We start from the raw sequence: 22,689 nt of genomic DNA, 5'->3' as shown, positions 1-22,689 counted from the left end.
TGCACATTCCGCAACGGCAGAGCTCTCCAGAGGGTGGTACAGTCTGCCCAACGCATCACAGGGGCACACTATCTGGGGTCGGTAGATATCTTTATCTGGATCAAAATACTCTCAGTTCCTGTTAGCTCCCCCAGTATGATTGAATGTGTATATTATTTGCATATGCCACTTAAAGTCATTGTGATGGAAATGGAGCCCTGGCTGGTGAAATTAACCTGAGTGAATGAATAGAAAGCCTGAGCCCGTCTCTCATATGGCTATTAAATTCACTCAAGCATTCAAGCCTCTCCTCACCTGCTGGCCAAACCCACAGCAGTATCATGATCACGAACATAAGCACACAGACACACAAACACGCACACACACACCTTTTGTAATCTGGGAAATGTCATTCTCTGCATCTGCTATTTATTCTGCAGCTTGCTCTTTTTAACCCTGTCCTACTTCTATACGTGTGTGTGTGTGTGTGTGTGTGGTGTGTGTGGTGTGTGTGTGTGTGTGTGTGTGTGTGTGTGTGTGTGTGTGTGTGTGTGTGTGTGTGTGTGTGTGTGTGTGTGTGTGTGTGTGTGTTGTAGATGAGGAGGAGACAGATGTGAGAGGTGGAAGAAAATAGGGTAGTGTAGAAAACCCTCTCTCTGGTCCTGGAGTTAGAGACAGACCCTCTCTCTGGGAGTTAGGACAGGCCCTCTCTCTGGGAGTTAGAGACAGGCCCTCTCTCTGGGAGTTAGAGACAGGCCCTCTCTCTGGGAGTTAGAGACAGACCCTCTCTCTGGGAGTTAGAGACAGGCCTCTCTCTGGGAGTTAGTGTTTGATTTGTGAGCTTAAACTTGGTGGGCAGGCTTTTGTTAAACATGGTACAAAGTAGGCCCTATAGACTAATGAATACGCAATTTGACTTATCAAAACAATGTTTTTGTTGCATTTCAGTCTGGAACCTGCCTAGGTTTAGGGAAGGGGGGGTGTAACCTAATCTACATGGCACACTACAGCTGCGCACTAAGCAAAAAAAGACTAAAATAGACGAGCCGCATTTATTATTCCTAATGCAGCTCGTGATTGGAACTCATATTTCCCTACTGAATCAACCAGTCCATTTAGAATTTGTTTTAAAGCTGTCGTGATTTGGCAAGAATGTATCTTGTCTACAGTTTTGTTTAGTGCATACCGTCAGTTAGACACGTCTTTACAGGCAGTCATTTCTGTAGGTCTAATGGGAGGTGGGCTCCACACGTGGAGGAAAAGAGAACTCCTGTACTCCCGTTCACCCACGACTGCGTGGCCATGCACGCCTCCAACTCAATAATCAAGTTTGCGGACGACACTACAGTGGTAGGCTTGATTACCAACAACCCCCCTATCCACATCGACGGGACAGTAGTGGAGAAGGTGGAAAGTTCTAAGTTCCTCGGTGTACACATCACGGACAAACTGAATTGGTCCACCCACCCAGACAGCGTTGTGAAGAAGGCGCAGCAGCGCCTCTTCAACCTCAGGAGGCTGAAGAAATTCGGCTTGTCACCAAAAGCACTCACAAACTTCTACAGATGCACAATGGAGAGCATCCTGTCGGCTGTATTACCGCCTGGTACGGCAACTGCTCTGCCCACAACCGTAAGGCTCTCCAGAGGGTAGTGAGGTCTGCACAACGCATCACCGGGGGCAAACTACCTGCCCTCCAGGACACCTACACCACCCGATGTCACAGGAAGGCCATAAAGATCATCAAGGACAACAACCACCCGAGCCACTGCCTGTTCACCCCGCTATCATCCAGAAGGCGAGGTCAGTACAGGTGCATCAAAGCAGAGACCGAGAGACTGAAAAACAGCTTCTATCTCAAGGCCATCAGACTGTTAAACAGCCACCACTACATTGAGTGGCTGCTGCCAACATACTGACTCAACTCCAGCCACTTTAATAATGGAAATGTATGGAAATTGATCAAAAATGTATCACTAGCCACTTTAAACAATGCCACTTAATATAATGTATATGTATATACTGTACTCTATATCTACTGCATCTTGCCATCTTTATGTAATACATGTATCACTAGCCACTTTAAACTATGCACTTTTATGTTTACATACCCTCCATTACTTATCTCATATGTATATACTGTACTCGATACCATCTACTGCTCTTGCCTATGCCGTTCTGTACCACTACTCATTCATATATCTTTATGTACATATTCTTTATCCCTTTACACTTGTGTGTATAAGGTAGTAGTTGTGGAATTGTTAGGTTACTTGTTGGTTATTACTGCATTGTCGGAACTAGAAGCACAAGCATTTCGCTACACTCGCATTAACATCTGCTAACCATGTGTATGTGACAAATATAATTTGATTTGATTTGAATTGAATGTAGGGAGAAGAACTGTGATCACTGGCTGCCTTCATTTTTTTGTTGTGAGTCGCTAATACACATAACGAAGAGACACGAGTGACTGCCACACCACACATAGGATTTGAAGTGGAATTTTATGAATTTTCTTTTTAACAGAAAACCGCAAATAAATGTCTGTTTAATTTGTAAAGATTTGTTTTTATTTGTCACATCCCTGCATTAAACCACATACTTCTTCTATGCTCTTTCTCTCTCTCTCTACAATACATCTTCACCATATTACTTATTGATTGGCTCCCGCTTCCTGCATGAGAAATGAGAAAGCCTGTCTAGTCCTCTTCTCTTATTAAATATGAACTAGAGTCCAGAAGGTCGCAGCTGATATTCTATCCTGCTACCATCTATCTGAAGCCATAGTGTTATGTTAGTGGAGGGTGCAGTGTGACTGCAAGGTTAAAGATGGAATCCGCAGTAGGGGGAAACAGCGCCACCAGCCGCCCCACCACCGTTGTTTTGTTTTAGTTGCAGAGCTGAGGAGCGTCGTGCAGCACGGTAAAACAACAATCTGTACATATTGGTTATTGTTTTATCTGCAGCATGGTAAAACAACAATCTGTACATATTGGTTATTGTTTTATCATGCAGCACGGTAAAACAACAATCTGTACATATTGGTTATTGTTTTATCATGCAGCAAGGTAAAACAACAATCTGTCCATATTGGTTATTGTTTTATCATGCAGCAAGGTAAAACAACAATCTGTCCATATTGGTTATTGTTTTAGTTGCAGAGCTGAGGAGCGTCGTGCAGCGTGGTAAAACAACAATCTGTACATATTGTTTTAGTTGCAGAGCTGGGAGAATCGTGCAGCGTGGTAAAACAACAATCTGTACATATTGTTTTAGTTGCAGAGCTGAGGAGAATCGTGCAGCACGGTAAAACAACAATCTGTACATATTGTTTTAGTTGCAGGGCTGAGGAGAATCGTGCAGCACGGTAAAACAACAATCTGTACATATTGGGCTCTTCTATCACACGTGCGATGATGTCAGAGGGGAAACACTGTTGTTTGCAGTAGCTTTGTTTGTTTTAATCTCACAAACGGACGAGGCCGTTTCACCATGAAGGATTCCTGGTTTAAAGTTCAGTGATGGGCCATAGTGTTCTCCTCATTCAGAGATGTATTAAATACACAATCTGGGATATTTCCTGCTGTTATTTTCAAATGATATACTGTACCATATGTAAAAGAGTGGTTGCATACATTTCCCCAGCTCGATCCCTCAGCTAACCAAACAATGGAGCAGGGGTCAGGCTGTTGAAATGACATATTGTGCTTTTAAATGACTCCAGGGCTATACAGCTGTAGATCAAATGGCCCTTTATGATAAACGTGTGTTCATTTGTACCAGATTTTCATTCGTATCACATTCATAATTAGCTGTGGTGGCACGTCGACATTCTAGAAATGCAAATGTTTCACGTGACAGTATTCAGATCCGTATGATTCAACCTGTCATTCAGGGCAGGTGGGGCAGAGCCTGTTTTGAGCCCCACCTGTTTAAACAAAATATATACACTGCTCAAAAAAATAAAGGGAACACTAAAATAACACATCCTAGATCTGAATGAATGAATATTCTTATTAAATACTTTTTTCTTTACATAGTTGAATGTGCTGACAACAAAATCACACAAAAATGATCAATGTAAATCAGATTTATCAACCCATGGAGGTCTGGATTTGGAGTCACACTCAAAATTAAAGTGGAAAACCACACTACAGGCTGATCCAACTTTGATGTAATGTCCTTAAACAAGTCAAAATGAGGCTCAGTAGTGTGTGTGGCCTCCACGTGCCTGTATGACCTCCCTACAACGCCTGGGCATGCTCCTGATGAGGTGGCGGATGGTCTCCTGAGGGATCTCCTCCCAGACCTGGACTAAAGCATCCGCCAACTCCTGGACAGTCTGTGGTGCAACGTGGCTTGGTGGATGGAGCGAGACATGATGTCCCAGATGTGCCATTGGATTCAGGTCTGGGGAACGGGCGGGCCAGTGCATAGCATCAATGCCTTTCTCTTGCAGGAACTGCTGACACACTCCAGCACTAGCATTGTCATGCATTAGGAGGAACCCAGGACCAACCGCACCAGCATATGGTCTCACAAGGGGTCTGAGGATCTCATCTCGGGACCTAATGGCAGTCAGGCTACCTCTGGCGAGCACATGGAGGGCTGTGCGGCCCCCCAAAGAAATGTCACCCCACACCATGACTGACCCACGCCAAACCGGTCATGCTGGAGGATGTTGCAGGCAGCAGAACGTTCTCCACGGGGTCTCCAGACTCTGTCACGTCTGTCACATGTGCTCATGTGCTCAGTGTGAACCTGCTTTCATCTGTGAAGAGCACAGGGCGCCAGTGGCGAATTTGCCAATCTTGGTGTTCTCTGGCACATGCCAAACGTCCTGCACGGTGTTGGGCTGTAAGCACAACCCCACCTGTGGACGTCGGGCCCTCATACCCCCCTCATGAAGTCTGTTTCTGACCGTTTGAGCAGACACATGCACATTTGTGGCCTGCTGGAGGTCATTTTGCAGGGCTCTGGCAGTGCTCCTCCTTGCACAAAGGTGGAGGTAGCGGTTCTGCTGCTGGGTTGTTGCCCTCCTACGGCCTCCTCCACGTCTCCTGATGTACTGGCCTGTCTCCTGGTAGCGCCTCCATGCTCTGGACACTACGCTGACAGACACAGCAAACCTTCTTGCCACAGCTCGCATTGATGTGCCATCCTGGATGAGCTGCACTACCTGAGCCACTTGTGTGGGTTGTAGACTCCGTCTCATGCTACCACTAGAGTGAAAGCACCGCAGCATTCTCAAAAGTGACCAAAACATCAGCCAGGAAGCATAGGAACTGAGAAGTGGTCTGTGGTCACCACCTGCTGAACCACTCCTTTATTGGGGGTGTCTTGCTAAATGCCTATCATTTCCACCTTTTGTCTATTCCATTTGCACAACAGCATGTGAAATTTATTGTCAATCAGTGTTGCTTCCTAAGTGGACAGTTTGATTTCACAGAAGTGTGATTGACTTGGAGTTACATTGTGTTGTTTAAGTGTTCCCTATATTTTTTTGAGCAGTGTATAAAAACAGCCTAACCAGCTCCGCTGGGTGACTAAAATGGTCCGAGTGGGGTGTTCATTTGTGTCTGGAAGTAGCTATCAAACTAGCCAATGTTAGCCAGTTAGTAGCTAACAAGCTAGCCAACGTTAGCTTGGTTGCTTGACTGCTGTTGTGAGGTCAGAACGCTCAGATCAACCCTACTCCTCGGTCAGAGTCATCCAGTGTACACTCTGAATTTACGATTGGACAATCTGCCAGCACAGTTCAAATAAAATAAAATAAAATAACATTTTATTTGTCACATACACATGGTTAGCAGATGTTAATGCAAGTGTAGCAAAATGCTTGTGCTTCTAGTTCCGACAATGCAGTAATAACCAACGAGTAATCTAACCTAACAATTCCACAACTACTACCTTATACACACAAGTGTAAAGGGATAAAGAATATGTACATAAAGATATATGAATGAGTGATGGTACAGAACGGCATAGGCAAGATGCAGTAGATGGTATCGAGTACAGTATATACATATGAGATAAGTAATGTAGGGTATGTAAACATAAAAGTGCATAGTTTAAAGTGGCTAGTGATACATGTATTACATAAAGATGGCAAGATGCAGTAGATATAGAGTACAGTATATACATATACATTATATTAAGTGGCATTGTTTAAAGTGGCTAGTGATACATTTTTAATCAATTTCCATACATTTCCATTATTAAAGTGAGCTGGAGTTGAGTCAGTATGTTGGCAGCAGCCACTCAATGTTAGTGGTGGTTGTTTAACAGTCTGATGGCCTTGAGAAAGAAGCTGTTTTTTAGTCTCTCGGTCCCTGCTTTGATGCACCTGTACTGACCTCGCCTTCTGGTTGATAGCTGGGTGAACAGGCAGTGGCTCGGGTAGTTGTTGTCCTTGATGATCTTTACGGCCTTCCTGTGACATCGGGTGGTGTAGGTGTCCTGGAGGGCAGGTAGTTTGCCCCCAGTGATGTGTTGTGCAGACCTCACTACCCTCTGGAGAGCCATATGGTTGTGGGCGGAGCAGTTGCCATACCAGGCGGTGATACAGCCCGACAGGATGCTTTCGATTGTGCATCTGTAGAAGTTTGTGAGTGCTTTTGGTGACAAGCCGGATTTCTTCAGCCTCCTGAGGTTGAAGAGACGCTGCTGCGCCTTCTTCACAACACTGTCTGTGTGGGTGGACCAATTCAGTTTGTCCGTGATGTGTACGCCGAGGAACTTAAAACTTACTAACCTCTCCACTACTGTCCCGTCGATGTGGATAGGGGGTTGCTCCCTCTGCTGTTTCCTGAAGTCCACAATCATCTCCTTTGTTTTGTTGACGTTGAGTGTGAGGTTATTTTCCTGAACCACATCCCGAGGCCCACCTCCTCCCTGTAGGCCGTCCGTCGTTGTTGGTAATCAAGCCTACCACTGTAGTGTCGTCCGCAAACTTGATGATTGAGTTGGAGGCGTGCATGGCCCACACGTGTGGTGAAGGGAGTACAGGAGAGGGCTCAGAACGCACCCTTGTGGGGCCCCAGTGTGGAGGATCAGCGGGGTGAGCTGTTGTTACCTACCCTCACCACCTGGGGGCGGCCCGTCAGGAAGTCCAGTACCCAGTTGCACAGGGCGGGGTCGAACCCAGGGTCTCGAGCTTGATGACGAGTTTGGAGGGTACTATGGTGTTAAATGCTGAGCTGTAGTCGATGAACAGCATTCTTACATAGGTATTCCTCTTGTCCAGATGGGTTAGGGCAGTGTGGTTGCGATTGCGTCGTCTGTGGACCTATTGGGGCGGTAAGCAAATTGGAGTGGGTCTAGGGTGTCAGGTAGGGTGGAGGTGATATAGTCCTTGACTAGTCTCTCAAAGCACTTCATGATGACGAAGTGAGTGCTACGGGGCGGTAGTCGTTTAGCTCAGTTACCTTAGCTTTCTTGGGAACAGGAACAATGGTGGCCCTCTTGAAGCATGTGGGAACAGCAGACTGCGATAAGGATTGATTGAATATGTCCGTAAACACACCAGCCAGCTGGTCTGCGCATGCTCTGAGGACGCGGCTGGGGATGCCGTCTGGGCCTGCAGCCTTGCGAGGGTTAACACGTTTAAATGTTTTACTCACGTCGGCTGCAGTGAAGAGAGTCCGCAGGTTTTGGTAGCGGGCCGTGTCAGTGGCACTGTATTGTCCTCAAAGCGAGCAAAGAAGTTATTTAGTCTGTCTGGGAGCAAGACATCCTGGTCCGCAACGGGGCTGGTTTTCTTTTTGTAATCCGTGATTGACTGTAGACCCTGCCACATACCTCTTGTATCTGAGCCGTTGAATTGCAACTCTACTTTGTCTCTATACTGACGCTTAGCTTGTTTGATTGCCTTGCGGAGGGAATAGCTACACTGTTTGTATTCGGTCATGTTTCCGGTCACCTTGCCCTGAATGCTGCCAACAATCCACAGTTTCTGGTTTGGGAATGTTTTAATAGTTGTTGTGGGTATGACATCGCGGATGCACTTTCTAATGAACTCGCTCACCGAATCAGCGTATTCGTCAATGTTGTTGTTGGACGCAATGCGGAACATATCCCAATCCACGTGATCGAAGCAGTCTTAAAGCGTGGAATGAGATTGGTCGGACCAGCGTTGAACAGACCTGAGCGCGGGAGCTTCTTGTTTTAGTTTCTGTCTGTAGGCTGGAAGCAACAAAATGGAGTCGTGGTCAGCTTTTCCGAAAGGAGGGCGGGGGAGGGCCTTATATGCGTCGCAGAAGTTAGAATAACAATGATCCAGGGTTTTACCAGCCCTGGTTGCGCAATCGATATGCTGATAGAATTTCGGGAGTCTTGTTTTCAGATTAGCCTTGTTAAAATCCCCAGCTATAATGAATGCAGCCTCAGGATATGTGGTTTCCAGTATACATGGAGTCAAATAAAGTTTGTTCAGGGCCATAGATGTGTCTGCTTCGGGGGGAATATATACGGCTGTGATGATAATCATAGAGAATTCTCTTGGTAGATAATGCGGTCAACATTTGATTGTGAGGAATTCTAAGTCAGGTGAGCAGAAGGACTTGAGTTCCTGTATGTTGTTATGATCACACCACGTCTCGTTAATCATAAGGCATACCCCCCCGCCCCTCTTCTTACCATAAAGATGCTTGTTTCTGTCGGCGCGATGCGTGACAAAACCAGCTGGCTGCACCGACTCCGATAGCGTCTCTCGAGTGAGCCATGTTTCCATGAAGCAAAGAACGTTACAGTCTCTGATGTCTCTCTGGAATGCTACCCTTGCTCGGATTTCATCAACCTTYTTGTCAAGAGACTGGACATTGGCGAGTAGTATGCTAGGGAGTGGWGCGCGATGTGCCCGTCTCCGGAGCCTGACCAGAAGACCGCTCCGTTTGCCCCTTTTACGGCGACGTTGTTTAGGTTCGCCGGCTGGGATCAGATTCATTGTCCTGGGTGGAAGGCAAAACACAGGATCCGCTTCGGGAAAGTCATATTCCTGTTGGTAATGATGGTGAGTTGACGTTGCTCTTATATTCAGTAGTTCCTCCCGACTGTATGTAATAAAACCTAAGATTACCTGGGGTACCAATGTAAGAAATAACACGTAAAAAAACAAAATACCGCATAGTTTCCTAGGAACGCGAAGCGAGGCGGCCATCTCTGTCAGCGCCGGAAGACAGTCACCAACGCTCTGGATAACATAAAACAACCTAACCAGCACTGCTTGGGCGAGTAATGTTCATTGAGCTGTTCTCTCATTTGTGTCTGGAAGTAGCTAGCATGTTAGCCAATTAGCTTGGTTGCTTGCTTGACTGCTGCTGTTCGGACAGAACGCTCGGATCAACTCTTAAAACCTCTTTGGGCTAGGGGGCAGTATTTTCACGTCCGGATGAAAAGAACTGATTTGGCAGACGAAACCCCGAGCACAATCCATCCAGGGATTTTTTTTTTGAGGTCAATGTGTTTTCCATTAGTTTTCTATGGGAAGCTCTTTTAATAGGAATCTGGTTGCAGTTCCTATGGCTTCCACTAGATGTCAACAGTCTTTAGAAATTGGTTGATGTTTTTCTTTTGAGAAATGAAGAAGTAGTCCTATTCTTTCCATGTGTCACTCAGATGGACTCAAGTCTTTTGGACCTGGAGTCCATCCAAAAACGTTGTTTTTATCCGATATTATAAACAGTTCATTCCGTCTTAAAATGTATTGATTATTTACGTTTTAGGGTACCTAAGGTTGGATTAGGAACGGTGTTTGAAATGTTTGGACCAAGTTTACAGGTAACTTATTAGATACTTTGTAGGCATGTTGGGCGAGTTGAAACCGGTGTATTTCTGAATCAAACGCGCCAAATAAATGGTCATTTTTGGGACATAAAGAAGGACATTATCGAACAAAAGGACCATTTGTGATGTTTCTGGAACATTTTGGAGTGCCAACAGAAGAAGATCGTCAAGGTAAAGCATTAATTATATCGCTATTTCTGTCTTTTGTTGCGCACCTGCCTGGTTGAAATCAGATTTTCATGTGTTTGTATGCGGGGTGCTGTCCTCAGATAATCGCATGGTCTGCATTTGCCGTAAAGCCTTTTTAAATTCTGACACAGCGGCTGGATTAACAAGAAGTTAAGCTTTATTTTGATGTATAACACTTGTATGTTTTATGAATTTTTATTATTAGTATTTCTGTTTTTTAATTTGGCGCGCTGCAATTTCACTGGATGTTGTCAAATCAATCCCGTTACCGGGATTCGAGCGGGAGTGGGGCTTAAGGGATCCCTAATTAAAGAGATGGGTCAGTCTAAAGCTTAAGAGGGTGTGAACGATGCTGAATGTGTGTAAACAAAGAAGAGCTCTCCAGTTGGTACCAAAACATTCAGAGGTTATTTTCTCAAAATTGAGGTTACAAGTGTATCAACTTTCAAAGCAGAATTACTTTCCCATTGTTCCTCAAATGCAGTGTATGATATACCATTTTGTAGCTCTGTATCTCTGCTTTTATCCAATGTAAAAAACAAAATTTCAAATTTTGATACATAAATAGTCACAAATAGTTATATTGACTACGTCGGTCCTAGCTCGCTCATTAATGTCTTAATCAAAATTACGGATTACCTTTTATCTGCTCCTCGTTCCCTTATGCCATAGTTTGTACATCACAATTGTTTAAGCAAGTCAGCCATATCAGCTATGTTTTTTAAAAAGGCAGTAAATGAGGTTGAATGAACTGTTTGGCTGCCAGACAAGGCTCCGCTGATAGCCAGGTGTAGCGGTGGTAAGGATTCCTTCCATGGTGCTGAAAAGAAAACTCTGCTGTTGGGGCCTACATAAGGCTCCGCCAACAGTTTGTGGGCACCGTTTGTCACCGTTATAGTGCAATTCATGTATTGTTTAGTGTTGTGTTGTGTAGGGGCTTTTCTGGCATGCATCTAAAAAAAAAAGTGGTGATTTTGCCCCACCAAGATTTACATACTAAAATCGCCACTCATACTGAATGCAATGTACTCTCTTGTACTCTGCATCAGTGGATCCACTCTGAAATAGCTTGTCCTTTGGAACTAATGATTCATTCAAGAATTCAAGAGGCCTCAACAGTGAGTCCAATTGAGAGGCACTAGAACAGTAGAACAGCTGAAGAGAAGCACAGTACAATCACTGATGTGATATCAACAACAACTCAATAGTTATCTTCTTACCACAATATAGACCTAACATATTCCTTGCCTGCAATCCACGAGCAAAAAAAAGAAGTTACCCAGGGGCTGTCCAGCGATGACCCTGGCGTTCTCTCTTGCTACAGCCACTCGCGCGTTCCTCTCGCTGCCGTACTGGACGAAGGCAAAGCCCTTGTGGATGGAGCAACCCACGATCCTGCCGTACTTGGCGAAGAGGGTCTCGATGTCGGCCTTGGTTACCGCCGCCGTGTTGAGGTTGCCGATGAAGACTCTGGAGTTGAGGGAGCGTGGGTCATTCTTGTTGGTCACGTTGCTGGTGGGAGTCTTACCAGTCATCCTACTGTACCCTGACCGACTGACCGAGGAGGAGAGAAGAGACGTCAGAGTGTGTAGGGTGGGTGGTTGTGTAGGGGGGGAGTGTGTGTGTGAGAGAGAGAGAGAGTCTTTCCAGTCATCCTACCACACCGTGCTGAAATGAGAGAAAAAAGATGTCAGGGTCAGATATTGTCACGGTCAGATACGGTCAGGGCCAGATACGGTCAACTTAAAGTATTTCAAGTTTATTTGCCATTATGAATACATTGGAAATCTGAGATCACCCAATCAAGCTCTCACAAAACACAATGCTTTCAAGTATTTGAGGATGTTTTCACACTTGGTCCCTTTCAGACAATGTTTGCAAACTCAGTGTGCTTCTCTTAAGTTTTTCTGCAGTGAACACTACAAAGGAAGTCAGACCCCTCAAAAGAGGCCCCTGAACCGAACCAAGCCCATCTCGAGAGGTGGTCTGAGTTCGGTTCGCTTGAATTACGTGGTCCGGTTCCCTTTTTTGGGGCAATGTGAACACAAAGCTTCCGAGGTTCGCTTGTCATTATTCCTGCACCACACACTAGACTACTGCAATACTGTTTCCCCGGACATAACCCCTCAGACAGAAGATGATGATGTGCAGGTCCGTGGGGAAAAAACGTGTGCTGTTTTTGGATATTGATTAGCGATTGTCAAGGATGCACAGAAATTCCAAAATATGTGTGGAGTTTTGTACTGACACGATGTTCAGATTATTTGTTTGCCATACGTGATCTATAGGCTGACAGCTTTATAAACTGTTTTTGGGGTAGGAATAGTGTGAGGTGAGAAATGACATATTTGAATAGAATCACAACTAGAGTACAAAATCAAGGTCTTTGCTATCCGGGATCTTTGGGACCTCCCACCTCTGATGTTACCCCATTGAAGTTGATATTTAAAATGGTTAATGTACGGGTTAAGGTTAAAGTTAGGGTAAGGGTTAGGGTTAGGATTTAGGGTAGGAACGTCCGAAGGATCCCGGATAGCATTTCCCACAAAATCAAGCCTAGCTCTTAAAGGGGCAGTATCCTACATTCAGTGTACAATTTTCAATTACAGCATTATTTAATCTGCAGTATTCTTCTGCTATATTTTCTCTTACCAATAATATTTACATGTAAATATTATTAATATTTATTATCTTCTGATTATAATTATGTCTAATTAAAAATAAAATACAAATTTTTACAAAATCTTCCTTTTCTCCCCAATTTCGGTCTTGTCTCATCGCTGCAACTCCCCAACGTGCTCGCGAGGGGAAAGTCGAGTCATGCATCCATAACACCCGCCAGCTTAACCCGGAAGCCAGCCGCGACAATTTGTCGTTCAACTGACAACCAAGGTCAGCCTGAAGGCGCCCGGCCGCCACAAGGAGTTTGCTAGAGTGCAATGAGCCAAGTAAAGCTCCCCCCCCAGCCAAATCCTCCCCTAACTCGGATGGCACTGGGCCAATTGTGCGCCGCCCTATGGAATTCCCGATCACGGCCGGTTGTGATACAGCCCGGGATCAAACCAGGGTCTGTAGTGACACCTCTAGTACTGTGATGCAGTGCCTTAGACCGCTGCACCACTCAGGAGGCCCATGTCTCATCTTTTTTTATATATATTTTTATTTAAGTTTTACAAAATGTACATCAATGTAAGTATAAAGATTTTACCATATCCCAACCAACCACCCTCCCTCCATACAACACATCCATCCAACCCCCCTAGTCCCTGTCCTACCTCAGTCCACCCACCTCGGTTTCTTACCAACCAACCACCCCCAACCCCCTTCCAACTACCCACCCTGATCACCCAGCCCACATCACCCCTCAATTCGGTCCTCGAAATTGAAGGGGGGGGGGGGGGGGGGGGGAGTGATATACAAACAACTCAATACAGATTCAAAATACAAAAACATAAATAAATAAATAAATAAATGATCAGTAAACCTTAGACAAACGTGCTGGGACTGGATAGCATTATATTGATGACTGTACCTATTGTGTAATGACTACTGGTAATGCCTACAGGGAAACCTTAAAGCATCTCATCAGAGGGGAGCCTCTGCACGCCATTAAAGTATGATATAAATGGTTGCCATTTTCTAACAAATGTATCATTGGAACCCCTAAGAGAATACTTAATTTTCTCAAGCTTCAGGAAGAACATTACATCGTTCAGCCATTGAGAAGTAGAGGGGACTGAGCAGACTTCCACTGGAGAAGAATTCTACATCGAGCTAATAAGGATGTAAAAGCAACAGTATCGGCATATTTGGGGTCCAAGGAGAACAACTCTTCTGGAATACCAAAGACTGCTCTCAAGGGACAAGGCTGCAGGTTCATTTCAATCTGGATTTGGAAAAATGCACCCTATGTAAAACCTTAAATTGTATGAGACCAAGATGAGCACAAGATGTAGTGGATCGTACTCTATCAATCGCCTCATCCCACCATTCCTGTGTAAATTCAACACCCATTTCCCATTCCCAAACAGATTTCATTTTGTTGGTGGAGTGTTTGTCCAATGACAAAATACACAGATAGATCTGAGAAATGACTGCTTTCAGTCGATGTATTAGAGCCAATATGCCAACCCAGGGTTGGCAATGGGGTGGAGCAGGGAAGCCAGAAAATTGGGAGGAGACACAATACCTAATTTGAAGGTAACGGAAAAAGTGAGATGGAGGCAAAGAGTATTTAGAGGCCAGGTTTGAAAAACTAGAAAAAAGTATATTTACATATACGTATTGGAAGGACTTAATACCTTTCCTTGTTTTATTTTTATTTTATTTTACCGTTATTTTACCAGGTAAGTTGACTGAGAACACGTTCTCATTTGCAGCAACGACCTGGGGAATAGTTACAGGGGAGAGGAGGGGGATGAATGAGCCAATTATAAACTGGGGATTATTAGGTGACCATGATGGTTTGAGGGCCAGATTGGGAATTTAAGAGTAAGTAAGAGAATGTCCAGTAAGAGAATGCATGATCTATTAGAGAAGTGGGGAATAAGTGATTCCTATCAATAGGACCCATAGTAGATTCAGAATTTAAAATGTCATCGAAACTGGTACCAAATCTTAAGTGTGGAAAGCACTACAGGATTGTGAGTATAGCGAGAGGGGGATGTTGTGAGAGAAGAGCAGAGTAAAGCAGGAAGAGAGGAAGAAATACAAGAATGTGCCTCTAGGTGGCACCATGGGGTATATGGAGCATGTAACCAGAATGGCAATTTCTGAAAGTTGGCTGCCCAGTAATTGTATAAAAAGTTGGGTAGTGCCAGCCCTCCACTAAACTTGCATCTCTGCTCTACTGACTCTGGGTACATTTCCTCCCCAGATAAATGTGGCAACAGCCTGATTGGCTGACTTAAACACTGGTAAAAACAATGGGATAGATTGAAATAGATAAAGGAATTTGGGTAAACTGTTCATTTTTATAGCATTAATCCTTCCTATACGTGATAGTGGTAAGCTACCCCATTTCGGAAAATCAGTTTTCATTTGCGCAAGAAGGGGAGTAGAGTTTGCAGAAAAAAGAGCATGTAATGAACGAGTTAGTTCACTCCAAGGTATATGAAACCAGAGTGGCTAAGCTGAAAGGGCAAGTTTGTCTGCTGGAACTGTAGCGCTGCTGGATTGATTGGGAAGCACTCACTTTTCTGGAGATTCAGCTTGTAACCGGAGAAGGAGTCAAAGTTCTCCAGAATAGAAAGGATAGAAGGTAAACAGGTTACAGGGTTATTTACATAGAGTAACAAATCATCTACATATAATGATAACCTATGTTTAACTCCTTCCCGTGCTACACCTTGGAAAGAGGAGGATGCCCGGAAAGCTACTGAAAGGGGCTCAATGGCGACGGCAAATAATAAAGGGGACAGTGGGCAGCCTTGGCGTGTCCCACGTTCCAGGGCAAAATAATCAGAACATGTGTCATTGGTACAGACACTGGCCTGGGGAGATGTATACAAGAGACAGATTCATGAGCTAAATTTGTCCCCAAATTTAAGATCAGCAAAGGTACTCCCACTCAATTCTGTCGAATTCCTCCTCTGCGTCTAGGGAGATTACCACCTCAGGGGAGTTGGAGAATTGTTTAGAATAAAAAATGTTAAACAGAGCCGGTTTGTTCCTGTGATATGAGTCCTGGTAAGACTTCTTCCAGACGCATCGCCAGCACCTTTACATCCACATTAAGGAGGCTTAGGGGCCTAAATGAAGAACAGGAAGTGGGGTCTTTCCCCTTCTCAAGGAGAAGCGCTATTGAAGCCTGTGTTGGGGTAGATGGCAACGAGCCACGTTCAACTGATTCATTATACATAGATAGAAGTAAAGGGGCTAACTTGGTATAGAATTTCTTAAAGAACTCAGTTGGAAACCCATCAGGCCCTGGAGCCTTGCTGCTCTGCATTGACTTGATAGACTGAATAACTTCTTCAAGGCTGAGAGGAGAATCAAGGTCATCTGCAGTATCAGCCTCAACTGTGGGAGTCTCCAGTTCACCCCAAATGTAGTCATATTGGCAGTATCTGATGGAAATTCAGACGTACAGTTGAAGTCGGAAGTTTACATACACTTAGGTTGGAGTCATTAAAACTCGTTTTTCATGGTAACAAACTATAGTTTTGGCAAGTTGGTTAGGACATCTACTTTGTGCATGACACAAGTAATTTTTCCAACAATTGTTTACAGACAGAGATATTCAGCTAGAACGCCTGTACTCACATTCCAGTGGGTCAGAAGTTTACATACACTAAGTTGACTGTGCCTTTAAACCAGCTTGCAAAATCCCAGAAACATATGTCATGGCTTTAGAAGCTTCTGATAGGCTAATTGACATCATTTGAGTCAATTGGAGGTGTCACCTGTGGATGTACTCAAGGCCTACCTTTCAAACCTCAGTGCCTCTTGCTTGCATCATGGGAAAATAAAAATAAATCAGCCAAGACCTCAGAAAACAAATTGTACACCTCCACAAGTCTGGTTCATCCTTGGGAGCAATTTCCAAATGCCTGAAGGAACCACGTTCATCTGTACAAACATATAGCACGCAAGTATAAACACCATGGGACATGCGAGCCATCATAACCGCTCAGGAAGGAGACGCGTTCTGTATCTTAGAGATTAATGTACTTTTGTGCGAAAAGTGAAAACAATCCCAGAACAACAGCAAAGGCCCTTGGGAAGTGCTGGAGGAACGGGTACAAAAAGTATCTATATTCCACAGCAAAAAACTCCTATATCGCCATAACCTGAAAGGCCGCTCAGCAAGAAAGAAGCCCACTGCTCCAAAACCGCCATAAAAAGACAGACTACCGGTTTGCCAACTGCACATGGGACAAAGATCAATACTTTTTGGAGAAATGTCCTTGGTCTGATGAAACAAAACTATAACTGTTTGGCCATAATACCATCGTTAGTTGTTGGAGAAAAAGGGAGGCTTGCAAGCCGAAGAATACCATCCCAACGTGAAGCACGGGGGTGGCAGCATCATGTTGTGGGGGTGCCTTTGCTGCAAGAGGACTGGTCACTTCACAAATAATGTCATCATGAGGGGAAAATGAGGTGGATATATGAAGCAACATCTCAAGACATCAGTCAGGAAGTTAAAGCTTGGTCGCAATGGGTCTTCGAAATGGACAATGACCCCAAGCATACTTCCAAAGTTGTGGAAAATGGCTTAAGGACAACAAAGTCAAGGTAATGGAGTGGCCATCACACAAGAGCCCTGACCTCAATCCCATAGAAAATTTGTGGGCATAACTGAAAAAGTGTGTGCGAGCAAGGAGGCTTACAAACCTGACTCAGTTAACCGCTCTGTCAGGAGGAGGGCCAAAATTCACCCAACTTATTGCGGAAGGCTACCCGAAACGTTTGGACCACGAAGTTAAACAATTTAAAGGCAATGCTACCAAATACTATGTGAGTGTATGTAAACTTCTGACCCAGTGGGAATGTGATGAAAGAAATAAAAGCTGAAATAAATCATTCTCTCTACTATTATTCTGACATTTCACATTCTTAAAATAAAGTGGTGATTCTAACTGACCTAAGACAGGAAACTTTTACTAGGATTAAATGTCAGGAATTGTGAAAAACTGAGTTTAAATGTATTTGGTTAAGGTGTATGTAAACTTCCGACTTCAACTGTATACAGGGAGCAATAGAAAGATTTGAAGGTGTCATTGATCCCCGTAGGGTCAGAAATCAAGCTATGAGTGGAATCTTTAATTTGGGGAATCGGACGGGTAGCAGCACTGCGTTCTAATTGGTGTGCGAGCAGACGACTTGCCCTGTCGCCATGTTCATATTAGGTAACACGTGAACGCAATAGTAGCCGTTCTGCATCTGTAGTGGACAAGAGATTGAATTCATATTGTAAGTTCAAGCGTTGCTTATATAGCTCTGGAGATGGCGTCAGCGCATATTGATGGTCTACGTCAAGGATGACTTTAGTGAGTTCTTCTGGTTTAGCTTTCCGAGTTTTTGTTTAAATGAAAAGAATAAGAAATATTATGTATCTTCTAAGATAGGCCTTAAGTGATTCCCATAAGAGAGAATGAGAGGATAAGCTTGTCTGATTTGAAAAAATTCAATGATCAATAGAAGTGCAGATAACATTACAGTAGTTTGCATCAGACAGGAGAAGAGAATTGAATCTCCAGAGAGGAGTACGAGTTTGTCCTAATAGGACTATGTCGAGGGATAAAGGTCCATGATCAGAAATTACAATGGGTAAATATTCAGAAGAGGTGACATTTGGAAGTAACTTATGATCAGTAAAGAAATAGTCAATACGAGAAAAGGAATGGTGTACATGTGAAAAGAAAGAATACTCTCTTGTCTGGGGATTCTGAAATCTCCAGGGATCTGTACACCCATTCTGAACCATAAAGTCTGAGAAGGACTTTGACATAGCAGAGGGAGACATAGTTCTGGCGTTGGAGCGGTCTGAAGCCGGGCTAATAACACAATTCAGATCCCAGCCAAATATCAAAAGATTGGTGTTCAGAGAAGGGATTTTACCCAGCAACCCATTGGCAAATTCAACATCATCAAAATTGGGAGCATATACATTGACCAATACTACAGGTGTGTGCCAAATGGTGACAGTTATGATTAAATATCTCCCATTACTGTCTGAAATAACATTAGTAGTAGAGAGGTGTATTCTTTTACTAACCAAAATTGCAACCCCTCTGGCTTTGGAGTTAAAGTCTGAATGGAAAACCTGACTAAACTTGGAGTTTTGTAGCCTTGAGTGATCTTTAATGCGTAAATGGGTCTCTTGTAAAAATATCATATCTGCTTTTAGCTTTTTCAAATGAGAGAAGACCCTAGACCTCTTGACAAGATTGTTCATTGCCAAGATAAAAAAAACTTTATAGGATTAGCCATACCTATAGTACTACTTTTAGCGTTGTTAGCCATCTAAAATATTGAAATGAAAAAGCTGTGAAAACTGACCAAGCATTTGCAAAGATAACAGAAAACTGATGAAAAAATAAAATAAAAAAATATTATAATACAAAAATAGGACCGAAAAAGGTCACTCCCCCCCCCTCCCCTCCCACCCAAACCCAAAGTCTCCTTCCCCAGCGAATGGAGACATCAGGTTGATGTTTGCGCAGCTTCGGTGCATATAAACAGAAAACCTTCCTATCCTAACTCTGAGAGGCTCCATAGCACCAGTCGTGAAATACATTTGAAAAGGCATTCACAAAACGGTAAAGTAGGTCAACAACAAAACAAACACCACATTACAGTGTAACGGAGTCTTCAATCAGTGCAATACGTATACAATGTGTCTTAAGGATGGCCAAATAAGTGTCCCACTGTATGTTACAAAAAAGAAAAGGGGCTGTGAGTGTCTGTACATGTACGAATGATCAATATGGAGTAAAGTGGTGGAAAGTCCTTCAGTAAGTATCTAGACGAAAAGAAAGAAAGAAAAAAACAGAGGAAAGTTCTGCAAAAGCCTGGAATTGTATCTATGCATTACTACATTAGCCATCTAGCCAAATAAAAAGGATCTCCCAAATGTGTAGCTTAAATGACAACCACACAAGACAGTATTAGTCATTTTTATCAGAGTGCAATAACATTAGTGTTTCTGCCGAGTAGAAAAGGAATAGCAACAGGAGAGAACATTTTTTTTATGCCCTGCCGTAAAGGTCAAACATACCTTCGACTTAAAGGCTAGGCTATGCATGCTACCTGGCAAAAAAGTAGGTCATAGATCCAAGATACAGCTCAGAAGTGACTGTCGAACCAACGCTGGGCGTCCTCGTGGGAGTCGAATTGTGGTTTCCCCCCGGCATGTTCAATGTGCAGACGAGCAGGGAAGCGGAGTGAGAATTTCCCTTTCTTCTCATGAAGTTTGCGTTTCACATCGAGGAATTTAGCTCTTTTTTTGGCGACATTCGAGCTGAGGTCAGGAAAGATGAACACTGTGCAGAAGTGTAGCTGGTCTCTTCCCTGCCTCTGGAGGATGTGCTCCTTGTCACCGTAGACGATAAACACTCTAGGCTTGGAGTTGTCGGCTCCGCCCACCATTGCGGTGGGCTCTGTCCAGCTTCGGGGGTGATGGAAAGATGGCCGGACCCAGCACATCCGCAAATAATTCTGACATGAGTGTGACGCACGAGGCTCTGTAACAGTTGGACTGGAGTCGGCTCCATTATTACCATTCACGTTTGCCATCGCGGTTGAAACGTTAGTTACAGGTCTTCTGCCCCTCAGGTCGTGTGACATTTGAATCAAAAAGGTAACTTACGAACTCATCAATCAATCAAATAAATATATGATATGTAAGAAAGTGGAATGCAAAGTACAAATTTGGCAAAATTAACTCATGCGTAGGAGCCTCGTCCACGAGCTTTAAACTGGGTTTATTCTCCATTCACATGCTAAACCGGAACTCTCCCATGTCTCATCTTTCAACTAAATGAAATCTATTTGCTTCCAAAATTACATCTAGGTGTCCGATAACACGATCTGATGGTATGGTTTGTCCTGCACTTTGTAAAAACCCACATTGCATCGAGTGAATGTTAGGAAAAAGATCTTGGTTCCATTCTAAACATAGCAATGTGAATGCAAAGAGGACTCGGACCACAAAATAGGTGAGTCCTCATTCAAAGGCAAGGGCAGTGTAAACACAAAGAGAACTTAGTTCACTTTAAAGACGACTGAGATCGGTTCTTTTTAAGAGGATTATATGTGAAAACACCCTGAGGTCTGTCTGATTTTGCATGGAGCTTGCGTCTTTGGGACTACTCCACAGGACAGTGGAAGCCAAATCAAGCGCATCTCAACTATTTGTTCCTAGTTCTGATTGGAACTAGTTAGTTAGTCTCTCAGCAGACACATGACAGCCTCTCACAGCACTGTAGTGATAACTGTTGGTATCAACAGCTGATTCCACTGGAGTGGCAGGCAGAACATGAGCTGTTAGTCTGGTGCTAGTCCAGCTCACACACTCAAAGAAGAGTCTGCCTGAGAACCCTATCAACAATTAATCTCCTCTCTCTAAGACATTCTCTCCACACAATTCTCACCATCCCATCCTCCCTTTTCACTCCATTCCTCCATTTCTCTCACCAGCCACATCTCTCCTCAGCTGTCACACACGGCAACGTTATCCTGCTTTTCACAGCCACAGAATATAAAGAATAGCAAGACAGAAAAACAGACAAACTGATCTGTGACCAGGGTAATGAACCTAACCTTGATTGTTAAGGTTGGCGACCCCTGCTCTATAGAACGTTGCAGATGATGAGTAGGTGTGAACTGTAGAGTGCATTAGATGTGCTCTGCTCTCTAATCTAAACCTACTCACTCTGTTGGCCATGTCACAGTTCCAGTCTGAGGTTTACAGTGGTGAGTCCATTAGCTGACTAATCAACCATCCAGGGGTCCTGTCATAAGTGGTTTTAATGGGAGGAGACGAGAGCTGTCTGTCTGTTCACTGAACTGGGCTAGCTATTGTAGGAGAGAGCTAATCTCTCCAGTGACACTTCATTACAGTCATTAGGGGCCCTGAGGTCAGTAACCATTATTAAAGCGGCAATCAGTAGTTGAAACAATAACTCCCTGTCCCTGTTTCACTAAAAAGCTATGGGATGGGTCTGGAGAAATGTAACCACTCTCATAATATCACAATTGTAGTTTTAACCATGTTTTAAGGCTATACGGTGTTTGTTTTCATTTACAAACATTGGAGTAAAACAACCTGGACTGACCACCTGCTCTGATTCTCCACACCTTAGCACACATACACTCAGTCATGAATGCACGCACGCACCCAGACACACATACAGTACCAGTCAAAAGTTTATTTTTACTATCTACTACTATGTGTTTCTACATTGTACAATAATAGTGAAGACATCAAAACTATGAAATAACACATGTGGAATCATGTAGTAACCAAAAAGTGTGAAACAAATCAAAATAGATTTTAGATTTTAGATTCTCCAAAGTAGCCACCCTTTGCCTTGATGACAGCTTTGCACACTTTTGGCATTCTCTCAACCAGCTTCACCTGGAATGCTTTTCCAACCGTCTTGGAGTTCCCACATATGCTGAGCACTTGTTGGATGCTTTTCCTACACTCTGCGGTCCAACTCATCCCAAACCATCTCAATTGGGTTGAGGTTGGGTGATAGTGGAGGCCAGGTCATCTGATGCAGCACTCCATCACTCTCCTTCTTGGTCAAATAAAGCAAGTCTCTTCTTCTTATTGGTGTCCTTTAGTAGTGGTTTCTTTGCAGCAATTCGACCATGAAGGCCTGATTCACACAGTCTCCTCTGAACAGTTGATGTTGAGATGTCTGTTACTTGAACTCTATAAAGCATTTATTTGGGCGGCAATTTCTGAGACAAGTAACTCGAATGAACGTATCCTCTGCAGCAGAGGTAACTCTGGGTCTTCCTTTCCTGTGGCGGTCCTCATGAAAGCCAGTTTCATCATAGCGCTTGATAGTTTTTGCAACTGCACTTGAAGAAACTTCCAAAGTTCTTGACATTTTCCGTATTGACTGACGTTCATGTCTTAAAGTAATCAAATCAAATCAAATCAAATTTTATTAGTCACATACACATGGTTAGCAGATGTTAATGCGAGTGTAGCGAAATGCTTGTGCTTCTAGTTCCGACAATGCAGTAATAACCAACAGTAATCTAACCTAACAA

The 22,689-nt window shown here is 43.8% G+C and overlaps 1 protein-coding gene across 4 annotated transcripts in view; it reads right to left on the bottom strand.

The window, feature by feature from the left end:
* The window catches only part of LOC111979464 (RNA-binding Raly-like protein), a 34,052-nt gene extending 22,455 nt beyond the window's left edge, over positions 1-11,597 (bottom strand). For all 4 annotated transcript variants that reach the window (XM_024010028.2, XM_024010027.2, XM_024010029.2 and 1 more), the window contains exon 1: positions 11,234-11,597. In XM_024010028.2, the coding sequence (XP_023865796.1) occupies positions 11,234-11,489 (256 nt within the window). In that variant the 5' untranslated portion in view covers positions 11,490-11,597. The remainder of the gene's footprint in view (positions 1-11,233) is intronic.
* Positions 11,598-22,689: the final 11,092 nt, after the last annotated feature.

Source organism: Salvelinus sp. IW2-2015, linkage group LG19 (genome assembly GCF_002910315.2).
Source record: "Salvelinus sp. IW2-2015 linkage group LG19, ASM291031v2, whole genome shotgun sequence".
Classification (NCBI taxonomy): domain Eukaryota; kingdom Metazoa; phylum Chordata; class Actinopteri; order Salmoniformes; family Salmonidae; genus Salvelinus; species Salvelinus sp. IW2-2015.
Note: the sequence above shows the minus strand (reverse complement) of the source record. Positions and strands in the feature narration are given on the sequence as shown.